This window comes from Artibeus jamaicensis, unplaced genomic scaffold (genome assembly GCF_021234435.1).
Source record: "Artibeus jamaicensis isolate MK-2021 breed Jamaican fruit bat unplaced genomic scaffold, CSHL_Jam_final scaffold_474, whole genome shotgun sequence".
Lineage (NCBI taxonomy): Eukaryota > Metazoa > Chordata > Mammalia > Chiroptera > Phyllostomidae > Artibeus > Artibeus jamaicensis.
The window spans coordinates 10,835,818-10,861,293 of NW_026522046.1; the positions used below are offsets into that span (position 1 = coordinate 10,835,818).

Sequence of the window (25,476 nt, forward strand, 5' to 3'; positions counted from 1 at the left end):
AGTCTCTGAAAAAGAACTCCTGACTGGTTGTCAGTTACTTGGGTTCCCACCATGCCTTATCTTGGACACTCTCTATTGCTAGTAAATTATACCCTTAGAGGAAAATATTTGAACTAAATAGTACAAGGTATTTTGAGAAGACTTGAAGTATTTTGTTTGGCGATCTAAGATAAGCTAATTACTTGCCAAATCTTTTTTCCTTCCTTCCTTCCTTCCTTCCTTCCTTCCTTCCTTCCTTCCTTCCTTCTTTCCTTCCTTCCTTCCTTCCTTCCTTTCTTTTCTCTTATTCTTCCTTTCTTTCTTTCAAGTTTTTTGACCTAGTTATATATATATACATACATATGTAAATATAATATGTAATATATATTTCTTTTTTTAAACAGGAAAAATAAATTAAATACAGGGAAGGGAAATGGCCATAACAATGTATCTGTACAATTTACAATATAAAAGTTATGCCTATTTTGAAATGAAATGTTTTATAAGTAACTTTTCAGTTAGTCTATTAATAGTCATTCTCAAAGTGGTAACACATAACAGAGCATACTGGAATATTAGGGATCCACGAATGTCTGTCAGCTTGAATTTGTATATATGTTCTCATCACTAAACATACTGTGATCTAGCATGCAGAGGAAGAGAATTCCCTGTAAAATAAGACTGCTGTTAAATACATTTGCTTTCTCTATATGCAGAATCATAGATCTAAACAGACTTGGTAATTAATACTAGTAAAGATCAAAGACTTGTCACTTAAAATCAATCAATTAAGCTACCTTTTTCTAGAATCATCTAGATAGTAGTATTCATTCTCTAAGTCAGTTTACTTGTCTAGACAGAATTTCCTTCAGAAAATTGATCAAATAGAAGAAAATTCTTACAGTAAAACACTGAGAATTAGAAAGTCTGAGAAAAACCACAACTTCGATATATTAGAGTTGGAACCTGTGACTTGTGAATTAGAACCATGCTATCTTTTAAGATATGAAAAAATACACACTAGAATCAAGAAACAGCCCTAACTCCAACTGAGAGAAGAAAAACCACTTCCCTATGGAAGAAATCATTTCCACAAGTGATAGTTTCCCTCTCCTCCTGGGTTTGCAGCCATGCAGATTGTTCCAAAGCCAGGAAACACTGGGCTCTTCAGTTTTCCATTTCCTAGCCATTTTCTGAAACATCCACACCAGTACTGTGCCCTTTACTTGTAGTTTATTTCTGCATAACCACCATCACCCATTCCTTTACCAGTTCAGAAGATGAAGGCAAAATAAGCACAGTTCTCTGGGAAATTCTAGCTTACCTATAGTGTATGTCACCCTGTCGCATCACTCTCTGCGTCATTGCTCTCTCAGTTCTTTTCAGCATGCCCACAGGGCTCCTGAAATGATCCAGGAGTGTCCTGCACACTTGGATCGGGTAAAAGAAAAGAAGGAGAAGAGAAAGGTGCCCAGGGCATTTGTACCAAGGTGCAGTGCTCATTGGTCAGTGCCCTGCCTGGCTGTGTGGGGTGTGGGGCAGAGCATTCAACCATGCAAGGTAAATAGCAACCAACCTGGTGCCTGGTACAATTATCCAAAGGTAGCAAAAAGGCCATTGAAGCACAGGGCTCAGAGGGGAGAATATGTACTCCAGCACTTGTCTCTTTTACAGGTAAGAAAGCTGACAAGTTGGAACATCCATTTATTTACAGTTTTAAAAAACTGGAAATATGATCCACAAGAGTCTATGTAGTTTGGTGAAAACTCCTTCTGAACACATTGTGGAGGATGATGGCAAAAACCTGAAAGCTGACAGAGATGGAAAGGACCTGAAAGGTGATCTAGTGCATTCATCTGGCTTTACAGATGAAAAAACCCAGGCCCAGAGGGTTAAAGCCCCTGTACATGTACTGTGAGTACATAGCACAGAAGACCCAAAGATCTTGTCAACACACAGTGGCCCTTCTTTTTAAAATCAAATTTACTGGGGTGATGATGGTTCAGAAAACCATACAGGTTTAAAGTGTACAACTCGGTAAAACGTCATCTGCATACTGCCCCCTCTTAATTACCTGAAATACATCTTTTTACAGTTTTGCAGGTTCTACCTTGCTGCTTCTCTAGACTAGCGAGTTTTTCTATTTCCCTTTAGTTTTATTGTAAACAATGCACTAAATGTAGCAATGGAATTCTCGCAGTTATCTGTATATTCTACGAGCAATTTAAAATTGGCTTGGGTAAAATCAGAACTTCACACTAGTCATAAGAAACTCTAAAGAGATGCAACAATTCAATCTGGTTAACATAATAATAGCAATAAAGAAGAAATTGAACATTTTTTCTTCTCTTGAAACAAGCTAAAAACAATTTATGAATTTACTTATTAATCCTCATGGAGGAGCTTTAGCCATTTCACTCCCTGCGAATCTCAGCCACAGATGTCACAGGGCAGGGTGTGTTCAGGATCAGAGAGCGCTGGTGCGGGGAATCAGAAGACTGGATTTCAAGGTGTCTTGGCGGTGCTCACTTGCTATTTAATATGGTCGAATCACAGAATCTCTGAACCTCAACTTACTTACTATTTAAATGGGAGGAGTTCAGTAAGGAGTTCAGTAAGGCATCTGCAAGATGCCTTCATGGACAAGTGCTAAGTGATTTCACAGACGTCTGAGTCTGCAGCTTAGATTTTCTCTCTTGATACTCTTGCTTAAAGTCTTCCCTAAGGCTCTATAACTTTATTGTTCTTCTAAATGTCCCCTGTTTATAACTTTTCTTTTTTTCTCCTTTTTCTAAGAGGAACAAAAAGACAGTAGTGTTTTTTCTGTGTCAGGGGTGGTAAACCAATAAGCAGAAAGAAAATGATGCCATAAATGGGCAGTTACATTGTTTACCCCGGTGGGATCCTGGTAGTCATTTGGGACATTTTAACTTTTATTTTTTTTCAATGACTCACCTTCATTCCTGCCCCCTTACTCTTAGCATCTGACTTTCTAGTTCCTCAGAAAAACCACCTGTCAGGAGTTCTTTCAATGTTCTTCCTTCAAAATGTGTCTACACTTAACTCATCCTTTTCCATCCTAGAGGAAGACGAGCCTTTCTCATCCAAAAGTCAGTCTCTACTGGGGTCTTAATCCAATGCCCAGTTCTTCTGGGTCAGTGGTTCTCACATGTGGATTCATAGTAGAATCACCTGGGGGAACTAATAAATAATAATACAGGTGCCCTTCCTTCCCAAATAAGTCCGCTAGGATCTCTGCAGATCAGGGATAGGCATTAGCATATTGTAAGGTCCTAGCTGAGTCTAATGTTCAGAAAGGCTTGATAATCAATGCTCCAGGGTCTTGAGGCAGTAATTAATCTTCGTTTATGCTTCAGTTCTAATCCATTTTACTGGCTCTTCATCAATCTATAAATGTGCTCAGCCGTCTGTTATCTTAATAAAACACCTTTCATTGTCCCTCAAGCTATGATTGCAAGCATTGTCTTTCTTCCCAATTTACCTTCTGCTTTTGGCCAGTCCTGAAATGGTTTTTTTTTTTTGAAATTACCAAATGGCCAGCAGAGCCCCTCTCTTTTCATCATCTCCAGGCTCTCTGCAGGACCTAGCTATCTGATTAGCATCATCTGTGAGAAATTCTCTCTTTCCTTGGCCTCTGTGACCATGCATTTTGGTTTCTTTGCAAGGTCCCCCAAAGTTCCTTTAAAATTATATCTCTCTGCATTTTATCCTAATGTCCTTAAATTCTTGGTTTGTTCTCTCCCCAAGGTGAGTGCCTAAGTTTAAACGATCACATCCATGAAAATGGCTCTGAAATCTTTCTCTCCTGAGCTACGAGTTACACATTGCAGCAGACATCCTCATCTGGAGGTCCTTCCCTCTCCGCACACTTGGTATGTTCCAAACAGAGCTCAGGCTCCCAGCAGTCTCGCTTCCCTGTGATCCCCCACTGACCTCCAGCCATCGCAGTTTTCCCAGGTTTCTGGGCTTAAAACTCTGGGTTTCTGTCATTTTGCCTCTCTTATTTACATTCCATATCCCATGAATCTCCAAGTTGTTTCTATTTGCACTTTTTCAGACAGCTATTTTCTCCTCATTTCTAATTATTATTCAAACATTTTCTAAGCCACAGATCAATTATCCAGTCTGCTGTAATATTGCATACCAGTTGTTTCAAACTCCCAGTCGAAATTAGCCTTCCATCCTTGGTGGTTCCAAAGCACTACTGGGGTCTAGTGTGAAATTTAGCACTTTCTACCTATTAATATATCACAGCATGTACAGGTTTCATTAGTTAATTGTTAATGTCTTCATATTAGAGACTATATCTTTCTTTTTTGGATATAGTATTAAAAGCAAGGCAGTTACAATCAATCTGAGTCAACAAACACACATATACAAACATCTATAATACAATGGAAATTGTTTTGAGCTATAAAGGGTGATGACATAGGGATTTGTTAACATAGTGGGTGCAGCTGATGCATTTATAAACATTCGAACTGATCACCATTATGCTAACACATATTTTCATGTGTCATTCCATTCCACTCTCCCAACAAACCTGCAGGGCCAGTATTGTGCAGAAACTTATACTGAAAACATTAAATAATTTATCCAAGGTGACACAGCTACTATTGGAAGAGCAGGGGTCAAACCCAAATATAAAAGCTTGTGTGCTTAACACTATGGGAGCCCATTAGATTAAATCACACCCCTGCTCACCCACTGGGAGTTGATGGACTAGGGAAGAAGACCGTTTGCTAGGGGAAGGTTTGTGGATAGTGCAGAGCTTTTATTCCTGAAAAGTAGTAAAATATTCTGTTCATTCCTTTTTTTACCCTCATTGTTTCTGTAATTCCCCAGTTACAGAGTCAATCTGAGGGGCAGGTGGTGTGAGGGCTTTCAGTTGTAGTGTGAGAGGGCACTTCTCTAACACACCAGGTCCTCTGGTTTGTCGCTCCATCATGTACATCATTTCCCTTTTCATCCTGAAAGCACTGTCTTGAAGAGATCTCAGTTAAAATGACAAGAACCTTGGTCTTGGTCATATGTTTTTATCAGCTAACTGCTGTGGTAGGATTTGTTCCACAGCTTCATGGGGTCCTCTCTAGCCAACGGATACCCTATGATGGAGCAGGTTGCAGAGGAAAAGGACCTATGTCCTTCACACAACACCAGCATGCTTGGGGGATCCCACCAGTGCTTTCTTTTGAAAAGTAATCAGTATTAGTTTGCAAGAAATCTGAGGACAAAGGAACATGTCTTCTAATCTTTTTTATCAATCTTATTATCTTACTAGGCTATGGCTCTGAATGTCAAGTATACTTATTCCATAGAAATAGTGTGAATCTGAGTTCTTTATGAAAAATCAGAGGCACAGGTGCTATCTCTTGAAAGGGAACCAGTAACTAATTGTTAAAAAGAACTGAATTACATTGATTTGCAATCAGGTATTATTCTGTATCAGAGGAAAAGGAAGGAATTGTCTTTTCTAATAAGGTGCTGGGTGATTCTGATAAGAGAAAGATTATTTTTCTTTAAAAATAAATGTTTATATATGCTATAAATTTCACTACCATTTGAAGGTCTATTCTAAAGCAACGATAAAGAGTAGTCATGGTGTTTTGGTAGTGGTTGTAGTTTCAGGATTTGACTCTGATAAATATTTCAGGTTTGAATCCTTATTTGAAGTTATTCAAATTTGCCTACAAGAATATGCTCTGAAAGTTATTATTTAAAAAACACGTGCTTTGGAATTTCTTGGCCATGCTTACTAAGAGTACAGACTCTGGAATCAGAATTAGGTCACCTGAGATTGAAACACAGTTTTAACACTTGTTAACTATGTGATGTTAAACAAGTTGCTGGACCTCTCTGTGCTTCAGTTTCCCTATGTGAAGAATAGAGATGATAGGAAAACCTACTCATAGGTTATTTATCAGGAAAAGATGACATAATACAGTACCTCACTCACGTATAAGTAATCAAGAGATTTTAGTGATTAACTTTAATATTTTTGAAAAACAATTTAATTCTGGTATATTCCTTTTCAGTGATTTCTTCTAAGTATTTACACTTCTCTGTCTACTCTCTCAAGGTTTTGTTTTGGGGGAAAAACAATTGGCACAATCCTCTAGTACCATTAAGAATTCTGGAAGGGCAGGATCATGGCAGCAGCTAAGGAATGGTGTTGGGAGAACAAGGAAGAGGAGGAAGTGGAGGCAGAGAAGCTGGTTCTGGTGGAATTATTATTGATTTAGACTTCCTCTCAAATTGTGAAAATAAACTCAAGATTTTGGAAACTGACACTGAGAGGTCTGTTCTGCAGGTGGACAGCTGTGTCTCTGATGGAGAGTGTGAAGGCACTGTTGGGACCTGTGTTATATCTGAAGAAAGCGTTGAACATGTAGATGCAGAAGGCAATAATAAAACAATGCTAACATCTAAATGTCATGCAACAAAGGAGCTCAGTGTGACAAGGACTCATTAGAAAAGAGAAGGAAGGAGAAGAAAACATATGGTGATATGGAATGGCTGCAAATCAAAGATAACAATTTCTCCTATAGTACCAACACAATCTGTAGCTTTTTACATACAAATGAAGATGAAGAAGTTGAAGCTCCTCCCACCCCACATGCCTCTCTGGAGTGGAATGAACAAGAGATTCAAATGAAAGGTGATTCAAATGAAAGGTAATTCTAACCCGAGTTATGAACAGGGGAAACCACACTTGTAAATAGAGGATTCTGGTCCTCTTATTGATATCCCTTCTTCTGAAAGACAATGTTTTGTTTTTATGGAAATGCAAGGTGCTGCCTTAGAAATTACTCCTCAGTGAAATGTTTTTCATGATAATTAGTCATTAGTCATGAACTTTTAAGAGTTTTTATATATAAAATAATTGATTGTACAAAAAAAAAAAGAATCTCTGGAGCTGACCAGAGAATGCCCCATGTTGGGTGACATTCTTATGCTCAACCACAAACTGTCCCTTTCTGTCTCAGGCATATTCCCAATCATTTCCTGCATCCAAATGTCTTGTCCATGTGTCTGTTTTCTAATTTTGCTCTCAACAGGCCAAAATCTATTTTGTGTTTCATAGTTTGTTTTTTTTTTCATCAAACCTTGTAAAAAACAAGACTAGCTCCAAACCAGATTTTTTTTGTTTGTTTCTTTCTTCTAGTGTGGTGCTAGATGGCACTTAGGTAGGCTAATAGGGGAAGTCTGTTTCCTTCCTCACATTTTATATATCTGTCATAAATCTTAACTGGCTTTAGATGAGCAGCAATTTGAAAGTTCAAGTTTTAGGTGAAGGCTCTGTGTGAACTTCACTTTAATGTTTTATTAAAATTGATGATTTTGTGAATATAAATTAATTCAATACTATTTTAGGGGAAGCTTGTTGACAAGTAGTGATAAAAATCCAGCCAAGATAATGCTTTGGCTCAGAGCAGTTTTTTTTCTTCTTATCTTTATGAAGAACTACCAGTAAGAGCACCTTAGCTCTTATTATTCCTTTGCAATGTGGATAACATCAAACTCTGCATGCCTAGCAAAGAAGAAAGAAATCTAAGCACTACTAAGAGTACTGTCAGAATTCACTATGGTATTTATTCACAAATCTAGCAGACTATTGAGGCTTAAAATGTATAATGGATTAGGTCATTTCTTTTGACTACAAATTTTAAATCTTAATTTCAGGGTAATAAAATATTTTAATATCTACAATTTAGGGAAAAGCAAAAGGGAAAATAATTATTATGTTCGAGTTAAAACAGTTACTAAAAACAACATGAAACTTATGGAAATGGAAGGGCCTCTGGTCCCAATTCTACCTAGACGGGGGATAGGGCATTGTATAGGAAAGTAGCCCATATGCTGCACTGATGAGGCCAAGGCTGATTTGGGGAAAATGGGATGGGAAGGAAATAAAGCTTACGATGCCACTGATATACACTGAGTTATGAGAAGTGTTAGGCGAAGGGAATTGGGACATAATTTATATTTTATCTGAAAGGACTTAGCGACCTGAATTATCTTAGAAATTAGTGACAGAAGAATAGAATCATTTTTTAGTGTTGTTATGCAAAAAATGAAACTGCAGGAAAATAGAAAAACAATTTTCCTTATGTTAAGGGGAAAAATAGGAAAGTTGTTAACAAAACATTTGTTTACTTGCCTAACGCTTCTTTCTTTTTCACAACTTCTCAGCATGGAAGCTCGTGATGCCAGTGCTGTTGAATCATTGTTGCATAGTTACCATGGAGAATCATATCTGTAAACCTTGGTCAGCATCTGGATGAGGGCCAGCACCACATTAGGGGTTTACTTAGTAAGGAGAGAGCAGAGATGGATGTTAATCCACATGAAAGCAGATTGCCTGGGTCACCCGCCTCCTAAGACCTTTGTGCATGAGTCATGTGCTCTCCTCTGTTCCCTGGAGCTCTGAGCAGGCCTCACAGCTCAGGCCTGCACACCTGGGGCCTGTGTACTTTGGCATGTGGGAAGAAAAGTGTCAAATGGCCAGCAGGTGTCAAAGACAATGCTTAAAAAATGGCGAGTTAGGCTGGCTCAAGCTTGAATCATACCTACAAGTTGTATAACTTTCTTTGGGCAAGCTGGTCACTCTGAGCCTCAGTTTTCTAAAGTGTAAAATGGCAATAATACAAGCACCAATTTCCTTGGGCTGTTCTGAGATGTAAATGAAAGAATGCAGATCAAATGCTTGGCACAATACCTTGTGCCTACTACGGGTTCAGGAGCTACCACGCATATTGTGTAAAGTCCCTGTCATCTACAAAGTGCTCAATAAATGGGGTGTATCCTTGCAGTCATTTAAAAAATATTCTATTTATTTATTTTTAGAGGGGAAAGGGAAGGAGAGAGAGTGGGAGAGAAACATCAATGTGTGGTTGCCTCTCATGTGTCCCCCACTGGGGACCTGGCCTGCAACACAGGCATGTGCCCTGACTGGGAATTGAACCAGCGATGCCCTGCTTCACAGGCCTGCACTCAATCCATTGAGCTACACCAGCCAGGGCCTTGCAGTCATTTTAAAAGTCTTGTTAACAGTGACCATATCACAAATTCAACAGGTATTATCTCTGGAAATATCCATGTCTTCGTGAAGCAGGCTCCAGAGGCAGAGGTGAATGGTTTCTAGTTACATGAAGCAGTGTGGCCTGGGGTTTAAAGTCAGAGGAACTAGCTGGAAGGCTGGGTCTGCCATTACTGGCTGTAAGACTTGGGGCAGGTACTTTCAATGTCTTTGAACTTCGGCTTCCCTGCTTAAAAAGGGGGGTAAGGGTGCCCACCACACAGAGTTGTGGAACTCATAGGTGATGAAATTCATGTGTGACATACAAAATAAAGTAAGATACTATTTCATCAACTACACAAAGGCCGTCACAGCCAGCCTATGACTCCTGCATCCTTACTGGCTCTTTGTCAACTGCCCTCACTCCTGCTTTCCTTTGGAGGAAAGATAATTCCTTGAAAGGATGGCCTGCTTCCTCACCATCTGCTCGGTCCTTTAATGCCATTGAAACTAATTTTGATGTTTAACCTTGTTTCGGAAAACGATCTCCCATTTCACCATTGAATTGGTAAAATCCTAAAGCACAAAATCTGAAGTCCTTCCTCTTGGAATTTTCCGTAACATTTTATAGGATTATCCACATTAATAACAACTGGTGCCAGTCCTTGAGAGGCTACTGCATGCTGCACTATCTATGCTAGCCACCTGGCATACATGGTATTATTGAACTTACACAGAAGCTCTGGGTAGCAAGTACTATGGCCCCATTTTATGGATAAGGAAATTAAGGCACGAAGATGTCAATCAACTTACTGAATATAACAACTGCCACACAAGTGGAAAGAGAGAGAGAAGAAAGAAGAGGAGGAGAAGGAGGGGAGAGAAGGAGAGATTGTATCCCTGTTACTACTGGTGCTTCTTGGAGATTTGTCCTTTTCTATCTGAAATTTTTCTCTGTGCATTAAAATACCCAAAGCACTGTGTACCTTTCTTATGGCATTTATCTCACTCTTAACTCCTGGGACTTGATATAATTCCTGAGTAATTTGTAATCTCCTTGAGAACCTCCTTTAGCATAATGCATTGTTGGCGCAACTTTTTTTTTTTTTTTAACGAAGGGAACATTCCACAAAGAATCTTTCTTTGGACTGATAAGTCTGAGGACTTAACACTTAGTAAGAACATAAATGCAACATCAACTCCTTCCCAGCTCATTTACCTTTATAACCAAATAACAGTGACCTTCTCAAGCTAAGAGTTTCCTTTGGATTAATCGGTCAAGAGGCTTTTTCATAATATTGCAGGGGTACAGAAAGATAGCTGAAGAGACAAAATGTGCATGCTTTTCTTAGAAGGTGCAGTTGAAACTACCCTTGCTGTTCTGATTAATGACAAGGAACCCCAGCCAAGAAGGGGTGTAATGTAATTTAGACAAACTCAGGGTAAGGTAATGCTCAAGAGAGAAATTAGAGCAAGTTCATGTGATGCCCAGATGGACCATAAACAAGAGACAATGAGTATTGTTAGTTTTCTTGCTGACCTTTATTTAACTGAACTCTCTCATTAGAAAAGAGCTACTTTAGCTTACTATTAAAAATGCTGTTTGTTCACCTGCTTTGAAAAGGAACAAGCGAGGGTAAGCTCTGAGGTAGATTAATGGTTTGCCTACTTGGTACTTGTGCAGTGCTCCCTAATTATCTCTTCAGGACAACAGTGATAACATTTTTATATTCATATAATTTATAAACATATATATTTTCATGGGCAAAGGGCTGATGTATGAAGTGGATGCAGAGCATAATATGGAACACTATTTTAAAGCAAAGTGTACTAAAATACAGAGAACTAATAGGTAAAGTAAAATTTCCATTTTCTGTAGGAGAAAATAATTGAATATAGGCAATTTCACATGGATCAAGTTGTGACAAGACACTCAGCTCATACAACTTATAGGATATACAAAATCCTATCATGTAAGTGACATTATCCCACTTAATGAATAAAGACAAAACTCAGAAAAGTTAAATAACTTGTTAAAGGACACATACTAGATGGATTTTGAACCCATGTCAGCTTTATTTCTATTCCATAAATCTGTCTTTTCATAAAATATACCTCCTCTCTCCATGATATTTGTAAGTAGAAGAAAAAACAGAAAATACTGTATGTGTGCAACTATGTGATAAGTAAGTAGCAAAAAGTAAAACCTGCTGAAGACTTCAGAGACTGGACAGGTCACTTTTAGCCTGGAGGACAAGGAATGGAAGGAAAAATGAGAAAGGAATGAGAGCAGGGTTTTCCCAGGAAGGCGGGTCACTGGAGAGTTTACAGGAGTTCGACAGGTGAAAATGAAAGGGGAGAGAGAGTTTCCTTGGATGTATCAAAGGGTTAGGCCAAGAGACAGAGACATGAAGGTACATTTCAGGGGTGGCAAGTAGTACGGCTCAGGTGTAACCCAGGGTGAAAGTGGGAGGTAAAGATTAGGCTGGACAACACATATTGGAGAATAGTGATGTCCAATCTTGGGAAACTTTATTTGCTTGGTTAAGGGACAGCTGCTGAGGGACTGTAGTGAAGTTCCATGGTCAAGGTCGTGTTTTGGAACTATTTATTAGGAAGAGCAATGTAGAAGAAAACCGGGATGAGGGGAGATTCAAGAAGTTTTTCTCAAAATTTATGTATGATAGATCTACCTTGGGTGTTTGTTAAATTTCCAGGCCTTATAGGAAAAGATTTTGATTAAATACAAGTCACATAAATCAACATACTTTAAAAAAACTTCCCAAGTAATTCTTGCGCAAGTGATTTCACGATGGCATTTTGAGAAAAGAAATCAGAGTAGTTGTAAGATTGGTTAGCAAACTATTGTAATAGCCAATTTGTGAGAATGTGAGAATAAAGGGGCTTTATTTATTTATAGAGGAATAAAGGCATGCATGCAAAACACATTTTGAAGGAAGGATCAATAGGACTCCAGCCAATTAGGTCTATAGTTGGAAGAGAATTCAAAGACAATTGTTGGCTTTAAAACCTGGGTGATCAACAGCACAGCGAATAGAAACATGAGGCAGAGTGGATTTACTGGTCTTAACAAGAGTGTAGTTTTTCCAAGTAAGTTTTGACATGTAAAGATGGCAGCCACAGGAAAATTATTACCAGGTAACAGGCAATATGACTTGGGTAAGGTCACAGTTGGAGAGATGGTTAGGAGTGTAAGTTAGAAAATGTTTTTAATTACTGAAAAAGTGTAAAAAAAGAAGAAGAAAAGGGCACAGTGAAGAGAGAAGTTCAAAAAGAACGATAATGTAGGAGGGGACCTGGACAGTAAAATATAATTTTATATATAATTAGAGAGAGAGAGAGAGAGAGAGAAGAAGTCCATTGTTTTGCATGTTGTAGAATAATCAAGGGCCATGAGGACTGTAAAAAAGACAAATTGGGTGATAGATTCTTGGGAAGCATGAAAGGGCCGTCACAGAGAAGCAGTATGTCTAGAATGTACACACTAGGGCCTTGAAAAATGAATGGGGAGCAAGGAAGTGGAGGCAGTAAGTATGGACTGTAATTTCAAAGTGTTTTTTGATGACAGGGAAATCCAGTCATATTCCAGTTTTCCATAACCCCACTATCTATCCATTGTTCAAGTCAGAAATCTAACATTGTCCCTGACATGTCCTTTTTCTTTACCCATCAGCTCTCAGATTCATCCCACCACTACTCTCTGATATGAGTTCCTGAACACCTGTCCTCCTGGCCACTTTCTGCTGTCCCACTGCTGCCTGGTCAAAGGTACCATCACCTGGACCACTGCACTAGCATTTCAACTGGCTTCTCTGCACCTACTCTTGCTCTTCTCCATTTCAGTCACCACACTGTAGCAGATATACCTTTGCAAAGCACCAATATCTTGCCAATACCCTGATTAATAGCTTGAATGGCAAACTCAGTGTGACCTGTAAGGTCTTACCTAGCTGGCTTCTTGTCTGCTTCTCCAGTTGGGTTTAATTGTGTGTGGTTTGATCCCTGCCCTCCAGCCATGCTGGCCTTCTGTCAGAGGCACCCTACTCATGTATACTCTGTGACAGGCTTTAAAAAATCTCATTTATTAAATTTTATTGACTGCTTTTCACTAGAATTCAAGTTCTGGTGAAAAGGACAGGGTTTCTCTCTCTCTCTCTGTCTCCCACCCTCTCTCTGTCTACACACACTCAGCGCTCGGCAAGTGTTGCATAAGTGAAGGAGCCCTGCTTGAGTCTTTGCACGTGCTTTTTCTCTGCTTTGAAAGCTTCTCCTCTAATTCCTGCTGGGTTCACACTTGCTTATTTTTCCACATTTATGCTCTTTATTTAGCATCTCACTTTCCCTGACATCCTTGACTACATTAATGTCTTCAATTAAATAATCTGTTAGCACTTATTACATTTGTAACTTTACATTTATTCATGTCAACTTTTGAACAGTGTCTTTCTCATCCAGAACTGTCACTTCATGGTTGGTGGGGAGCAGCTCATTTCTGCTTTAGCTCAACAGCATATCCTCAACACCCATCTCAGTACCTTGTCCATAGATGTTGAGTAAATATTTGATGAATACACAAATGAATAATTGAATGAATGCAGATGTGAAATGAGGACTGATCTGCTAAAGAGTAACAGAATGGAGAAGAATTTTTTTTTAAAAAATCACATAGACACTTGAGCACATCCATAGGTGTAGGGGAAGAATCTTCTAGTAAATGAAGCAACAATCTGAAATCAAATTGCACACAGGCTGCTTTTCATATAAACACATAAATTGAAGCACAACTCCTATTTACACCATTTTTTAAAATCTTGGTCCTGTAGACACTAAACCTATTTGTCAATGGAGAATTAAGCCAAGAAGATAAACAGGTCATAATAGACATTCTCTAGCCAATGTTGTCTGCACCACAGCTATTGTTGTCTTTTATACACTCAAAAAGATATTTTGATATTTTGGAGAAGGATATTATATAATCCTTCTTTCTCCTTTAGGTATAAACTCTTTCTCTCTCAACTTTTCTTTTGATTCATTCCAACAGAGAATTGATTCCTGTGCTGTTCTATTTTTATGTTTTTAAAACAAATAATTACCTTGAGTTGTCTACACAGAGAGCTCCATATGGCTGTTCCCAAGCATCACATAGGATCAAATAAAACTACTAGGAAGTGAAGCTACACCAGACATTGATCATCCCCACAGACAGGAAGAAGCTTGATCCATCCTTTTATAACTCTGTCTCTAAAGTTTGGTATTATTTTCTTCTAGCTGGTTGCTTTTCCTCCCTTAGTTTCTTCATTTGGAATATACTAGGAAATAAAAAAAATCCAAAGACAATCAATGGTTCTAGATTTACTATAGAAATACAATCCTTCTAAGGAAGTAAACTATACTTTAGCTCGATGGAGCTACAAATTCTTCACGTGGTCAGAAATTTTCAGATGCTTATGCAAAACCAAACTCAAGAGATTTAAGAATTATCTCATAGGAGAGATTTACCAACTGCTTCTCTCTCTTTCTCATAAAGTGCCTTATATGGCAGTACCAGAATGATCCTCTGCATCTATGCAGAACAAGAAAGAACCTAGATTTGCATTTAAATTGCTGCTTATTTTTTAAATTTCTCAGAGTTTCACTTTGAAAGACACTTTACCTTTGTGAATAAGAGTTACAGAGCCAGGTGCTTGACCTTTACCAGGTTCGGAGTGAAATTTTTCATAATAAAAAAAAAGAGACTTAAAAGTCTGACAAAACTAGAGTCATTATTTATAAAGTCCTGAGCTATAAAGTACAGAGGACAGTGTAATGTCCCAGACACATGCCATGTAGTAAGAGCTGTATTTTGACAAAGTTCCAAATTGAATCCTCAGTTGATAGAAGCCTACGTGGATTGGCTTTGTAAATCATTTCCAATCAAAGAAACTCTGTGAGGATGTGATTCTGTGAATAAACAGGCAAGATCAGAACTCACTAACCCTTCTTTCCTTCCTCTTCCCTAAGAGCTCTACCTCAACAAGAGAGAAGGTGCAGTGAAATTAAAATTTGTGTAGTTTCTAAACCCATATGCTGCCAGTCAAGCCGTCTCATAAATAACAATAAGAAATCCTACTGCCTTATCTAATATGCTTTTATGTCAGGGACCAGTGTGAAGAGGGGAGTGTATATCAACCAAAAAATTATTTTTAAAAACTGTATATATTTAATATAGTTTGATCCACCTAAGAATTATAAAAAGAAGGTATCTGCTCTCAAGGAGTTTACAGCCTAAATATCTGGGCTAAAAAATTATACTTTAAAATTAAGTTACATATTTTACTTTCCTAGCTATACTGTTTTACAAGTTGAGTGGATTTGTTGAAAACTGAAAATGAGCTCCCATGTCCAGAATATTCTGGAGTTTTAATTTCACACTCAAAACCACCAAGATGACAAGAAACCTGCATGTGGGATTCATCTGACATTTTCCCTATTTAGTACAAATGCTAGCAAATGTAAACCAAAGCTCTCCCGTCTAGTAATATAAGCATCTTCTCTTTCTTTCCTAAGAAGTCAGCAGGTTTGACATTTTGACAGCTGATGTATTCTCTCCTCTCCCCCTGAGCTGAAGTTCTCACCCAGGCTCATCTGTCACCCTAGCTTTGATGAGGAGGGGGCTTAGGCATTTGCTCCAGGAAACTGTCAGACTTAAACTTAGCTTTGAATGAAAGGTTTCGCCATGCTCTTTACAAAGATAGGGTAGCAGCTTTGGATAGACATTAGAGTGGAAGGGATGGAGAAACTGCCAAAAAAGCATCTAATATGGGCTTGAGAATGGAAAGAGGAGAGATGAGAGGACAGGTGAACGAGGAGTTTGTAAGCACAGGGCAGGTCCAGGGCTTTATTATTATAACATTATTGTAATAGTCCTATGCAGCACTATTTTGGAAGTATATGATTTATTTGTTCACTTGATCATTTACCCTCAGGTCAAACTGGACACTAAGATATCTAATGTTGAATATATATTTATCACTGTTTTAACTCATTCAAGAAATACTTATTGAGCATTAACTACTGCCAAGAACTCTGGTAGGCACTAGAAATACTGTGATGACTATGACCCAGTCCTTGACCTCCTGGGACTTATGATTTAATTGGGGAGGGAGGGGGCAGATTAGTGAACCAAAGATCAGAACAGTGTGCCAACTGCCATGGTAGAACTATGCACAGAGTATTCTTGCAGCAAAAAGGAGCAATACCATGTGAAGATTTTTTTTTAAAAAATCAAACTTTGAAAATCTGTGATGGCAACAGAAGAATTAAGAAACATCACCAAGAGCAAAGATGTGTCATTAGAGACCAAGGCTAGTATCATCCACACTCTCGTATTACCAATTACTATGTACAGACACAAAAGTTGGACAGTGAAGAAGGCTGATAGGAAAATAATTGATTTGCTTGAAATACGGTCTTGGAGGAGATAGCTCTACGAATAACCAGGACTGCCAGAAAAATGAAAAAAGTGAGCCTGAGAGCAAATTATGCCTAAAACATTGATGGAAGCAAAAATGCTGAAACCGAAGCTATCCTACTTTAGGCACATCCTACAAAGGTCCTGTGTAAAAGGCAACAATGATGGGAAAAATAGAAGGCAGCAGGAAAAGAGGAAGACCAAATATGTGAAGGACTGACTCCGTAAAGAAGCAATAGGCATGAGTCTGCAGGAGCTGAGTAGGGCTGGTGAAGACAGGACATTGGGGACATCATTCATTCCTAGGGTTGCTGGATGTTGACATGTAACACCCACTCACTACTTTTGGAATGGAACCCTCTGCCCACACTGGTGAGGGCTAGAATGATGTGCTTTTGATGAAGGGACTTCTTTTACCATTATGTACTATTTCTCCTTGTTGCTTGTGATTTCCTTGTTCTGGAATGTATTTCATCTCATGTTAATATAGACACTCCAGCTTTCTTTTGATTAGCTTTTCTGATGTTTTTTTCCCATCTTTTTATTCACCATCCTATGTTGTTATATTTAAAATGATTTACTTGTAGACAACACCAAGTTAGGACTTAAAAGAAATTCCAATCTGATAATCTCTTAATTGCTTTGTTTGGATAATTTACATTTAATGCAATTATTGATATGGTTGGATTTAGGCCTATTATTTTATTACTTATAAACTGATTTTCTATTTTTAACTTTCCTAACCTATTTTGGATTGTTTCAATATTTCTTAATATTACATTTTAATGTGTATACTTTTTTTGGATACAGCTTTCTTATTTTGTAGTTGCTCTGGCTTACAATATATATCTAAACTTTCACAGTGAAATGAGTGGTAATATTACATTACTTCAAGTAAAATGTAGAGACACCTTACCGCCAAATATGTTACTCTGTCCAAACCTCTATCACCTCCACTGGTGATCTTTATGTCATGATTGGTATATGTATTATATTTATTTATCTAAAAAACTTTTATAAAGGTTTATTTGAGCCAAACAGATCACATAAGCCAGGGAAAGAGATCTCAGATGCACCAGAGAATAGCAGTTTTGTAGCTTCTTTTATGCCTTAGAAAATAATGAGGGAATGTAAATATTTGCACTTACAGAGGTGCATTTGGGAAATGACAAAATATTAAAGAAAACACCAACACAAATATAATCATTAGCAACACAACAAGTCTTCAAGGCTTTGAAATTTGAGAAGTTGTTTGGTACAGGACGACGTTCAGAACTGATTAAAGGAAAAGTTTAGCCTCTGTAGTAGATTAGTATTTGAGAGTTTCCCAGTAGTTTGTATGGAGGTGATAATTTTTATTGAGCAATTAAATGAAAGTGAATGCCTTTGCATTAAGCAATTCATAATGTTAAATCTAGATAACCGACTGCTGCTAACTGCAAATTTCATGCACACCTGGCATTGAAGTTGTATTACAAGATAATGCATTCGTTCATGGTCTGTTTACCAGCAATTCATCCCATGTAGTCACAGGCAGAGTGAAAACCAGTAAGTAATGTTGAAACTGGAGCCCAACAAGGTCGAGGAAAGGCAGTCGGTTAGAGCTTTTTTAATATAAATCCATAAAATTGGGTTATCTCAGAAAAGCAGACATTTTCTTGATTTTTCTAGAATTGCCTCTTTTATTTTGGGTCTAATAAGAAACAATCAAATGTCACACATTTCAAGAAATTCTGTTTCTGGAGCTGGCCAGATGCTCAAACACCTTGACCTCTAACATAATACTTTGGTAATTAAATCACTTTAAAATTACTTCCATTGAATTAACCTAGAGACATGCAATATTAAGAAATAAGAACTAAAGGAGATATTTAAACCAAATCTCTCAGTGTTGTAACATATTTATAATGTTTTAAGTTTCATCCTAGATGGTAACAGCTAAGGTGCTGGTAGGTAATATGCATTATGTGCATAATTTGTGCCAAGCACAGTGTCAACAGCTGTGCACAGGTTACCTCATTTAATCCTCAAAACCCCATGAGTGATGCACTATTACTGTCTACATTTCTGCTGAAGAAAGAGCAGGTTTAAAGAACGGGCAAGGGGCAGGTCTTCAGGGCCACAGAACTTGTGTTTGGATGCCACAGTAAACTGTACATCTAGAGACTGAGGTTTTCTTAATGAATAAATTGCCTGTCACTTAAGTCACTTCACAGGAGCTTAAGTCTACTTTTTCTTCAGGGAAGGCATCCTAAGGCTCCTGCATTGTTCACAGAGGAGAGAAAAATCTTTTCTTCAGATCCTCCCTTTAAAAAAATTCCTGTAATCGCTGGCAGCCTATAGTCACTAAATATGCTAAAAGATGGTTAATCTGACATTCTATTTATCAGGACTCTTTATGGCTGAAGGGAGAGTAAATTTCAATAGTTTACTAGTTCTTTGGCCTTGAGCAATATGATTAACTTTTCTACACTTTAGTTTTCTTATCTGTTCAATGGAAAGTATAATATCTGCTACTCAGGCATACTGTGAAGATTAAATGACAAAGACAGTGAGAACACTATTACTTTTTAAGCTTTTTTTCTGTGCCAAGTATTCTAACACCTAATCATATTTAATATTCAGCCTAAAGAGGGAGATATTACTATCACCTTTTACCAGGTAAGAAACTGAGGCATGATAACATTTTATAAACTTACCCATGATCCATAGCTATGAAGTACGAATGTGAGATTCAGACCAAATCTCTATGTTCTTAAAAGCCTGTGCTTGTCTCAGATGCTATGTCCTTTTCATATCACACTATCTCCCTGGATTATGGAACATTCTAGAAATATTGGGCATTATTACTAGTACCCAATTTGTAGAATAGGAGTATTTTATTATACTTTAATTATTTGAAAACATATACCTTATAAGTGGTAGAGAGGTCACTGTTAACTAGACCATGAGACTAACCATGCTGATTTCAAGAGCAATAAATTAATGCAAATGAATGGTACGTATATCGATCAGTATTGACTGATTCCTTGTGCCACACAGGCTACTGGGGCTTGTATGCTCGGAAAAGGGGTATTGAGCCCAATTGTAATTTCCAACCTGGTTTTGCCATCCCTTCTCTTATCACCAGGGGAGATCAGAGAAAATATAGGACAAATTTATGCCCAGAGTCATTTGTATAAATCTGTGAAGATATCTTTTTGAAAGAGAAGTGATCTTTTGGATAAATCAGATTCAGGCAAGTTGAATTTTTATTTGCTTTGACATAGATTGGAATCAGTGATGTGCATTTTTACTCTTATGTAAAGAGAAGAAAAAAATTATCTCGATAAATCTCCTTGACTTTCTTCAAGGTGTTCAGTATCTTTCTGTTTGGAAAAAGTAATAAGGTGCGATGACGTAGAGCTTTGACCCTGAGGTTGAAAACCTTGTGCTTGGAGTCTCATGTTACCAATGGATTTTTACGGGGAAAAAGAGCATTGAATTCCTACATTCATTAATTTGATGACTGTTGTGTCAGGGAACAAAACAAAACCACTCTTCTCATAGAGTTTACATTCCAGCAGGAAAGAGACAGAAAGACAATAAAAACTTAATATATGATATATTGGGGCTATAAGTTGATATGTGATGGAGAAAAATGAAGCAAGGACTAGGGATGGGATTTGTGCAAGAGGGTACACTTTGAAATATGGTTTGCAGGGAACTCTTCTCTGATGAGGTGATATTTGGTGGAGACCTGAAGAAAGTGAGACACTGAATTATGTAGCGATCTAGGGGAAGAATTTCCCTGGCAGCAGGCACAGCCGAGTCAAAGGCCCTGAGGCTTGAGAGAGCATGGCAGGTTTGAGGACCAGCTGGCTGCAGTGCTGTGCTAAAGGGGGAGGCAGCAGAGGAGCCAGGGAGGAACCCGGGCTGATCACACGTGGCCTGTGGGCCACTGTAAGGATCTGGCTTTAACCTGTAGTTAGATGGGAGGATGTTGGAGACTTTTGAGCAGGAGATATTATGTGTTAACTTCAATTCTGGAGTGACCACTCATGTCAGATACAGACCAGAATGTGTGTAGGAGAACAGAGGGAGGCAGAAGCATGAGGTCGGTGGTGAAAATACGGGCAATAATCGGAGAGCTAGCGGTAATTCGCCCGGAGGGGTAGCAGTGGGATTATCAGTAATTGAATTCTAGCTACAATTTGAAGGTAGAAACAATGGGATTTTCTTTGACAAGTGAAGGAAATAGAAGATTCAAAGTGGACTTCAAGATTTTTCTTCAGAGCAAGTGGAAGAATTGAGTTCCCATTTAGATGCATGGGGGAAAATTTTTGGGAGGACTGTGTGTGGAAATTCAGAAATGTGGTTGTGAATATGTTAAGTGTGAAATGCCCACAGTACATTTACATGAAAATGTTATGTAGATAGTTGAATATGTAAGTATGCACGTTAGAGGAAAAACCTAATTCAGGCATTAGAATTTGTAAGCTGTTTTGGGTGTGGATAGTTTTTAAGGTCTTGAGACTAGCTGGAACTCATCTAGGGAGTAAGTTTAGGTAAAGAATAGATTTATAGCTGAGTCACAGAGCACTCCAGCATTTAAATATTTAGGGGATAATAAGGAGCCAGAAAAGGAGATTGAAATATTATCTATCTATAAAGTAGTAAAGAGAACACACACACATGTACACACATACACACCTTTTTCTAGTAAACCTGAATTAACATGTAGGAGTCAGTCTCTGAGAAAAGATGATGCTGAGTTTTTCACGATGTGCCAGAAAACCCAAGGAAGAAGGGGCATGGCATTTCTATTGAGCCTTTTTGGGACCAACAAATGAGTTTGGAATTTGAGGTGAAGACGTAGTGGGTTATATGAAGTATGGTAATGGGAAAGATGGCAATGTGGCTGGGATAGGGGATGTAAACTTTAATGACATTAGTTTTCCTGTGACTGTTAATGCAATGCCTATTTTGAAAAAATTAGCAACCCTACAGATGAATAATAAGAATAAAATGGTGCACTTCTTTCTCTTATACAGGTATATATTAAAATTAGGTATATATACAGGTATATATTAAAATTAGGATTATATTGTAGATACATTGTTGCAGTCTGCTCTTTATTCAACATAATAGCAGGAAGATATTGGGAAGGCTCTTTTTTCATCATATTTTGATGAGAGAAGAGAGGTGATAAGGGGAGGTTGTGTTAGTTTGTGAAATGTCTGGTCCGATATCACCAATAAAAGTAAAATGACGACTATGTATATGAGAGAGACAGAGAACAAGGACAATTCTGGACTTGGTGACTTGTGTCTTGGTGACTGAATGATGACTGTGCCACCCTTGGGCACTGAGAAAACAAGAGGCTGAAGCTTTGCTTATTTTTTATGTCAGGATGGATTCCTCAGTTGATTTCTGTATAGCTTTGAAATTGCTCATTTTTATTACTAGATGTACCAAAAACCAAAAGGGAAGGACATGTGGAAATGCTTTGATTGATACCTACCAATATAAATAGGTAGCAAAATTAATTTGTGACAAGTAGGTTGTTTTGACTAAATTACTTGGTTTGGCTCTCCCCACAGCTTGCAAACAACAAAACAATTGCCTCCTCTATTTTTCATGTCGTAGGCGTTTAGTCTAGACACACATACCATGGAGATTTAATATAGGGACTTTCCCCATAAATCTGTGAAAATTGTGAAAAGTCATTTTAGTTGATCAGTAAAGTGTTATGAGCATGACCACAGCAAAATGACTTCTGTTGACAACTTTTATGGCACAAGTCGCTTTTATAATAAATGCTTGATCTGATTAGATTTAGAAGATATTGGTAGGACCAGAGACAGTGGAAGTTCTTTTAAAATAAATAAAATTAATGAAAACAATAGAAATTACATTCACTTATAATCTGATCACCGTAAATAAAATGTGTGTGTGTGTTTCTGTTTGTGTATTGTGTGCTCTCCATGCATGGGTTCTTGACTGGTGAGCACAATTGGCTAGATAATGGGACTTTACAAGGTCAAGGTCACACATTCCACTGGACACATAGAAACAGAAAACTATGTCAAAGCCATCAATTGCATCAGAAATTCTATACAGTTATTTCATGGACATGTGCCCTTGGTCACAGAAAGACTAGCATAGAGAGTTTCAGTAATTTTCATCACACTAGTAGGAAAAATAGACACACAACTTTAAGCGTAGGTGTCACACACTACGGGACAATGATTTCAACTTTAAATGTGAATGGCAGCATATGTACAGAAGCTCACAAATGTATAAACTCAACTGTACCAGGGAAAAAGCCCATTTAACTTCAATTCCAGTATTTAACTAAAAGAAACATACTATAATTCTCATTCCCTTTTATTTCTAGTCAGTACTTCATTAACATAGAACTTTTGGAAGAATGTTATATTCTTTTTTAAATATACAATTATTTTATGTATCTTTGCCATTCATTAAATCAATGCATCAGAACATAGCATTTTTCAAAATCTATTGCAGCATCTTTGCATGTCAGAGTTTGTGAAGTCTATCAGGGAAATAACACAAGAACATGGACAAATTCACTTACTATGTTCCTGACACTTCACATCAAGGGTCATGTGCAATGACAAATACCAAAACTTGCACCATAGATCAAGTTGGGGAAACATTCGTTTTTGATCATTGCGTTTTGCTTTAAAAACCTCAGCCGGTGATTTCCTGACATTTCCTTCTTTGATTGAGCTACACGGATCCCATAATAAAGTACAAAGCAGTATAAGTTCCTCTGCAGATGTACTCATTATCCACTGGACTTTGGAACCCAACTGCCCCTCTCATCTTTCAAGGAGAATTGTGCTTTTATGCTGTTCATCAAAGCAGAAAAAGAAGAAGAAAAGAACAAGAGAAACTGTCAAGTTCCCAATCTCTAATGAATCACCATTTTCATCTGCAGCCCTGACAGTTGTTGAAAAGCAAAAGCAGGAGCGGAGGGAAAACCCCCCTTTGAGTCTAAAACTCTTTCTCTGCGTTAGCAACACCATCCGTGCAAACAGTGTGGATCAGCCTTTCAACATGCAAAATGGACGGAGGTACCCAATTTTCTTTAATAATAAATACAATACAAAGTAGTTCTTTATGAGGAAAATCCTTTGTAATCTTCCAATGTCCCTCTTTAAAAATTAGATTCTGGTTATCACAGCACATTGACCATGAAAAAAAATATATTTATCTAACAGGTTTCAAGTCTTAAGAACAGCATCCTCTTTATTTTTCTTGGACCTTTTTGCCCCCCCCCCCCCAAAAGTCTTCCCCTAACCCTACTAACAGCCTAGCGGGCACCACAGATAAGAAGCAAACTGCTTTCTCCGTGACCTCTAAGCATTTTACTCCATGGGAAAAGCAACGTGGAATGCACACTCAGCAGACACGGAGCCTGGAGCCACTCTCTGTCCTCGAGGCATTTCTGCCATAAAACACAATACTATCCACTGTGTTTTGCTCTAAACAGATCCGTCTCCCACTCCCCTCTATCGCTTCCCTGCTTCTTACTCCGCACCTGGCTGCAATTCACGACCCACTCGGCACAAAGCAAACAAAAAAAAGCAAGAAACAGCAACAGATCCCTTTGTTTGACATGCAAATCTTACCTCCCGTAGTTGTCACATCTTCCTCAAAAGCCACGCTTAATTTTTAAGGACAGCGATCCAGATCCAGTGCAGTCCTCCAAAGAGCCACCCGTAATCATCATTACCTCTCGTGCCTAAAGCTTTTCTGTACCATTAATGTCACAACCCTTGCTAACTCATAGCTTTAATACTCCCAGCTCAAAATGTCTGAAAGAGTTTGGAAGGACAATAGGAGTGACTGGCACGCTACACGGCCATGCTTGAAATTAGTTATCTGAAGCTCTGTTAGAGCTGCTTCACACTGTCTTTAAAGCGCACAGGAGGTAGGCTTATTAGCCTACGATAAGCATGCTGTTTCTGTTTTTATTAAATACTGTAATAGGCTGTCTGTTAGCAATGCTGTGATAGGTTTAGCAAGCTTCCCCACTGCTTTCGAATTCTTCTTATATTAAAAAGGGAGAGAGGGCTCAGACGTCCTTCCGGGACTGACAGACTGGATCAGATTTCCCAAACCCCTTTCACTACGGGAGAAAGCATTCCTTTTGCAAATAGGTATTTTTACTCTGAGAGTGAAGTTGGGAATAAACACTCTAGGATTCCCCAAACAATTCTCTCACTCCCAATAAGGGACTGCTACTCTTCTGTTACAAAAAGAAACATTCTCCAGAGTTAGGTAAGAGAATCAATCCCAACAGGAAACATTCTCATTATCACTGAGCTAGGATTCAGCATATACATTTTGTATAAAACTTCAAATTAGATATCAGATGGCCAGAATGGATCATGAGCACATTTATTGTTTCACGCTGATTGACAAAGCTTGTGTTCCAGTTAGAAGCAATCATATTCTGTGCACTACTGTCCAAATGGTGGGTCGAAGGGACGTGCACACAACCTCGATCCCCTTTGGACATTGGTGATCATGGAAGGTCCAAGAGGGATTTCTTACTATTGGTTAGAGACAAGGGTATTATTTACTCCCTTGAAATGCTACTCTGAAAAGTGCTAAGTACTTTTCCAAATAAGGAAGTAGAAAAAAGTTCTTGGTAGCTCACAATAACACAGAGAATGTGTTACACTACAAGCACCCAGATTTAGACCTTTACTTCTGCTGGCCTTTCCTCCTGCTACCCCGGGAGCGATAGTTTGTAATAGTTACTATAGAAACCAAGTAGTTCCCCCTTAGGGGAGAGGCTTAGGGAGAGTAGCGGATGGAATAGAAGGGGAATGGAAATGTGCTATACTGGCCTATAGAATTGAAAATGAGGTGCAATTAACAAACAAAAACTGCTGCAGAACAAAATCTTAAGGGGAATGGTAATTAATCATCACTATTTAATTACTGATAGTTTTGTTATCTAGAAATA

General features: G+C 38.2%; 2 protein-coding genes and 1 pseudogene across 2 annotated transcripts in view; 2 read left to right on the plus strand and 1 right to left on the minus strand.

Moving 5' to 3' along the window:
* KCNMB2 (potassium calcium-activated channel subfamily M regulatory beta subunit 2) overlaps positions 1-24,641 on the minus strand; it is a 231,347-nt gene extending 206,706 nt beyond the window's left edge. The window contains exon 1 of the mRNA XM_053658051.1: positions 24,131-24,641. The gene's annotated coding sequence lies outside the window, so the exon portion shown is untranslated. The remainder of the gene's footprint in view (positions 1-24,130) is intronic.
* On the plus strand, positions 6,150-6,820 carry LOC119043008 (general transcription factor 3C polypeptide 6-like; annotated as a pseudogene).
* LOC128626257 (uncharacterized) overlaps positions 20,582-25,476 on the plus strand; it is a 55,185-nt gene continuing 50,290 nt past the window's right edge. Inside the window, exons 1-2 of the mRNA XM_053657729.1 lie at positions 20,582-20,626; positions 23,226-23,572. Coding sequence (XP_053513704.1) covers positions 20,582-20,626; positions 23,226-23,572 — 392 coding nt within the window. The remainder of the gene's footprint in view (positions 20,627-23,225; positions 23,573-25,476) is intronic.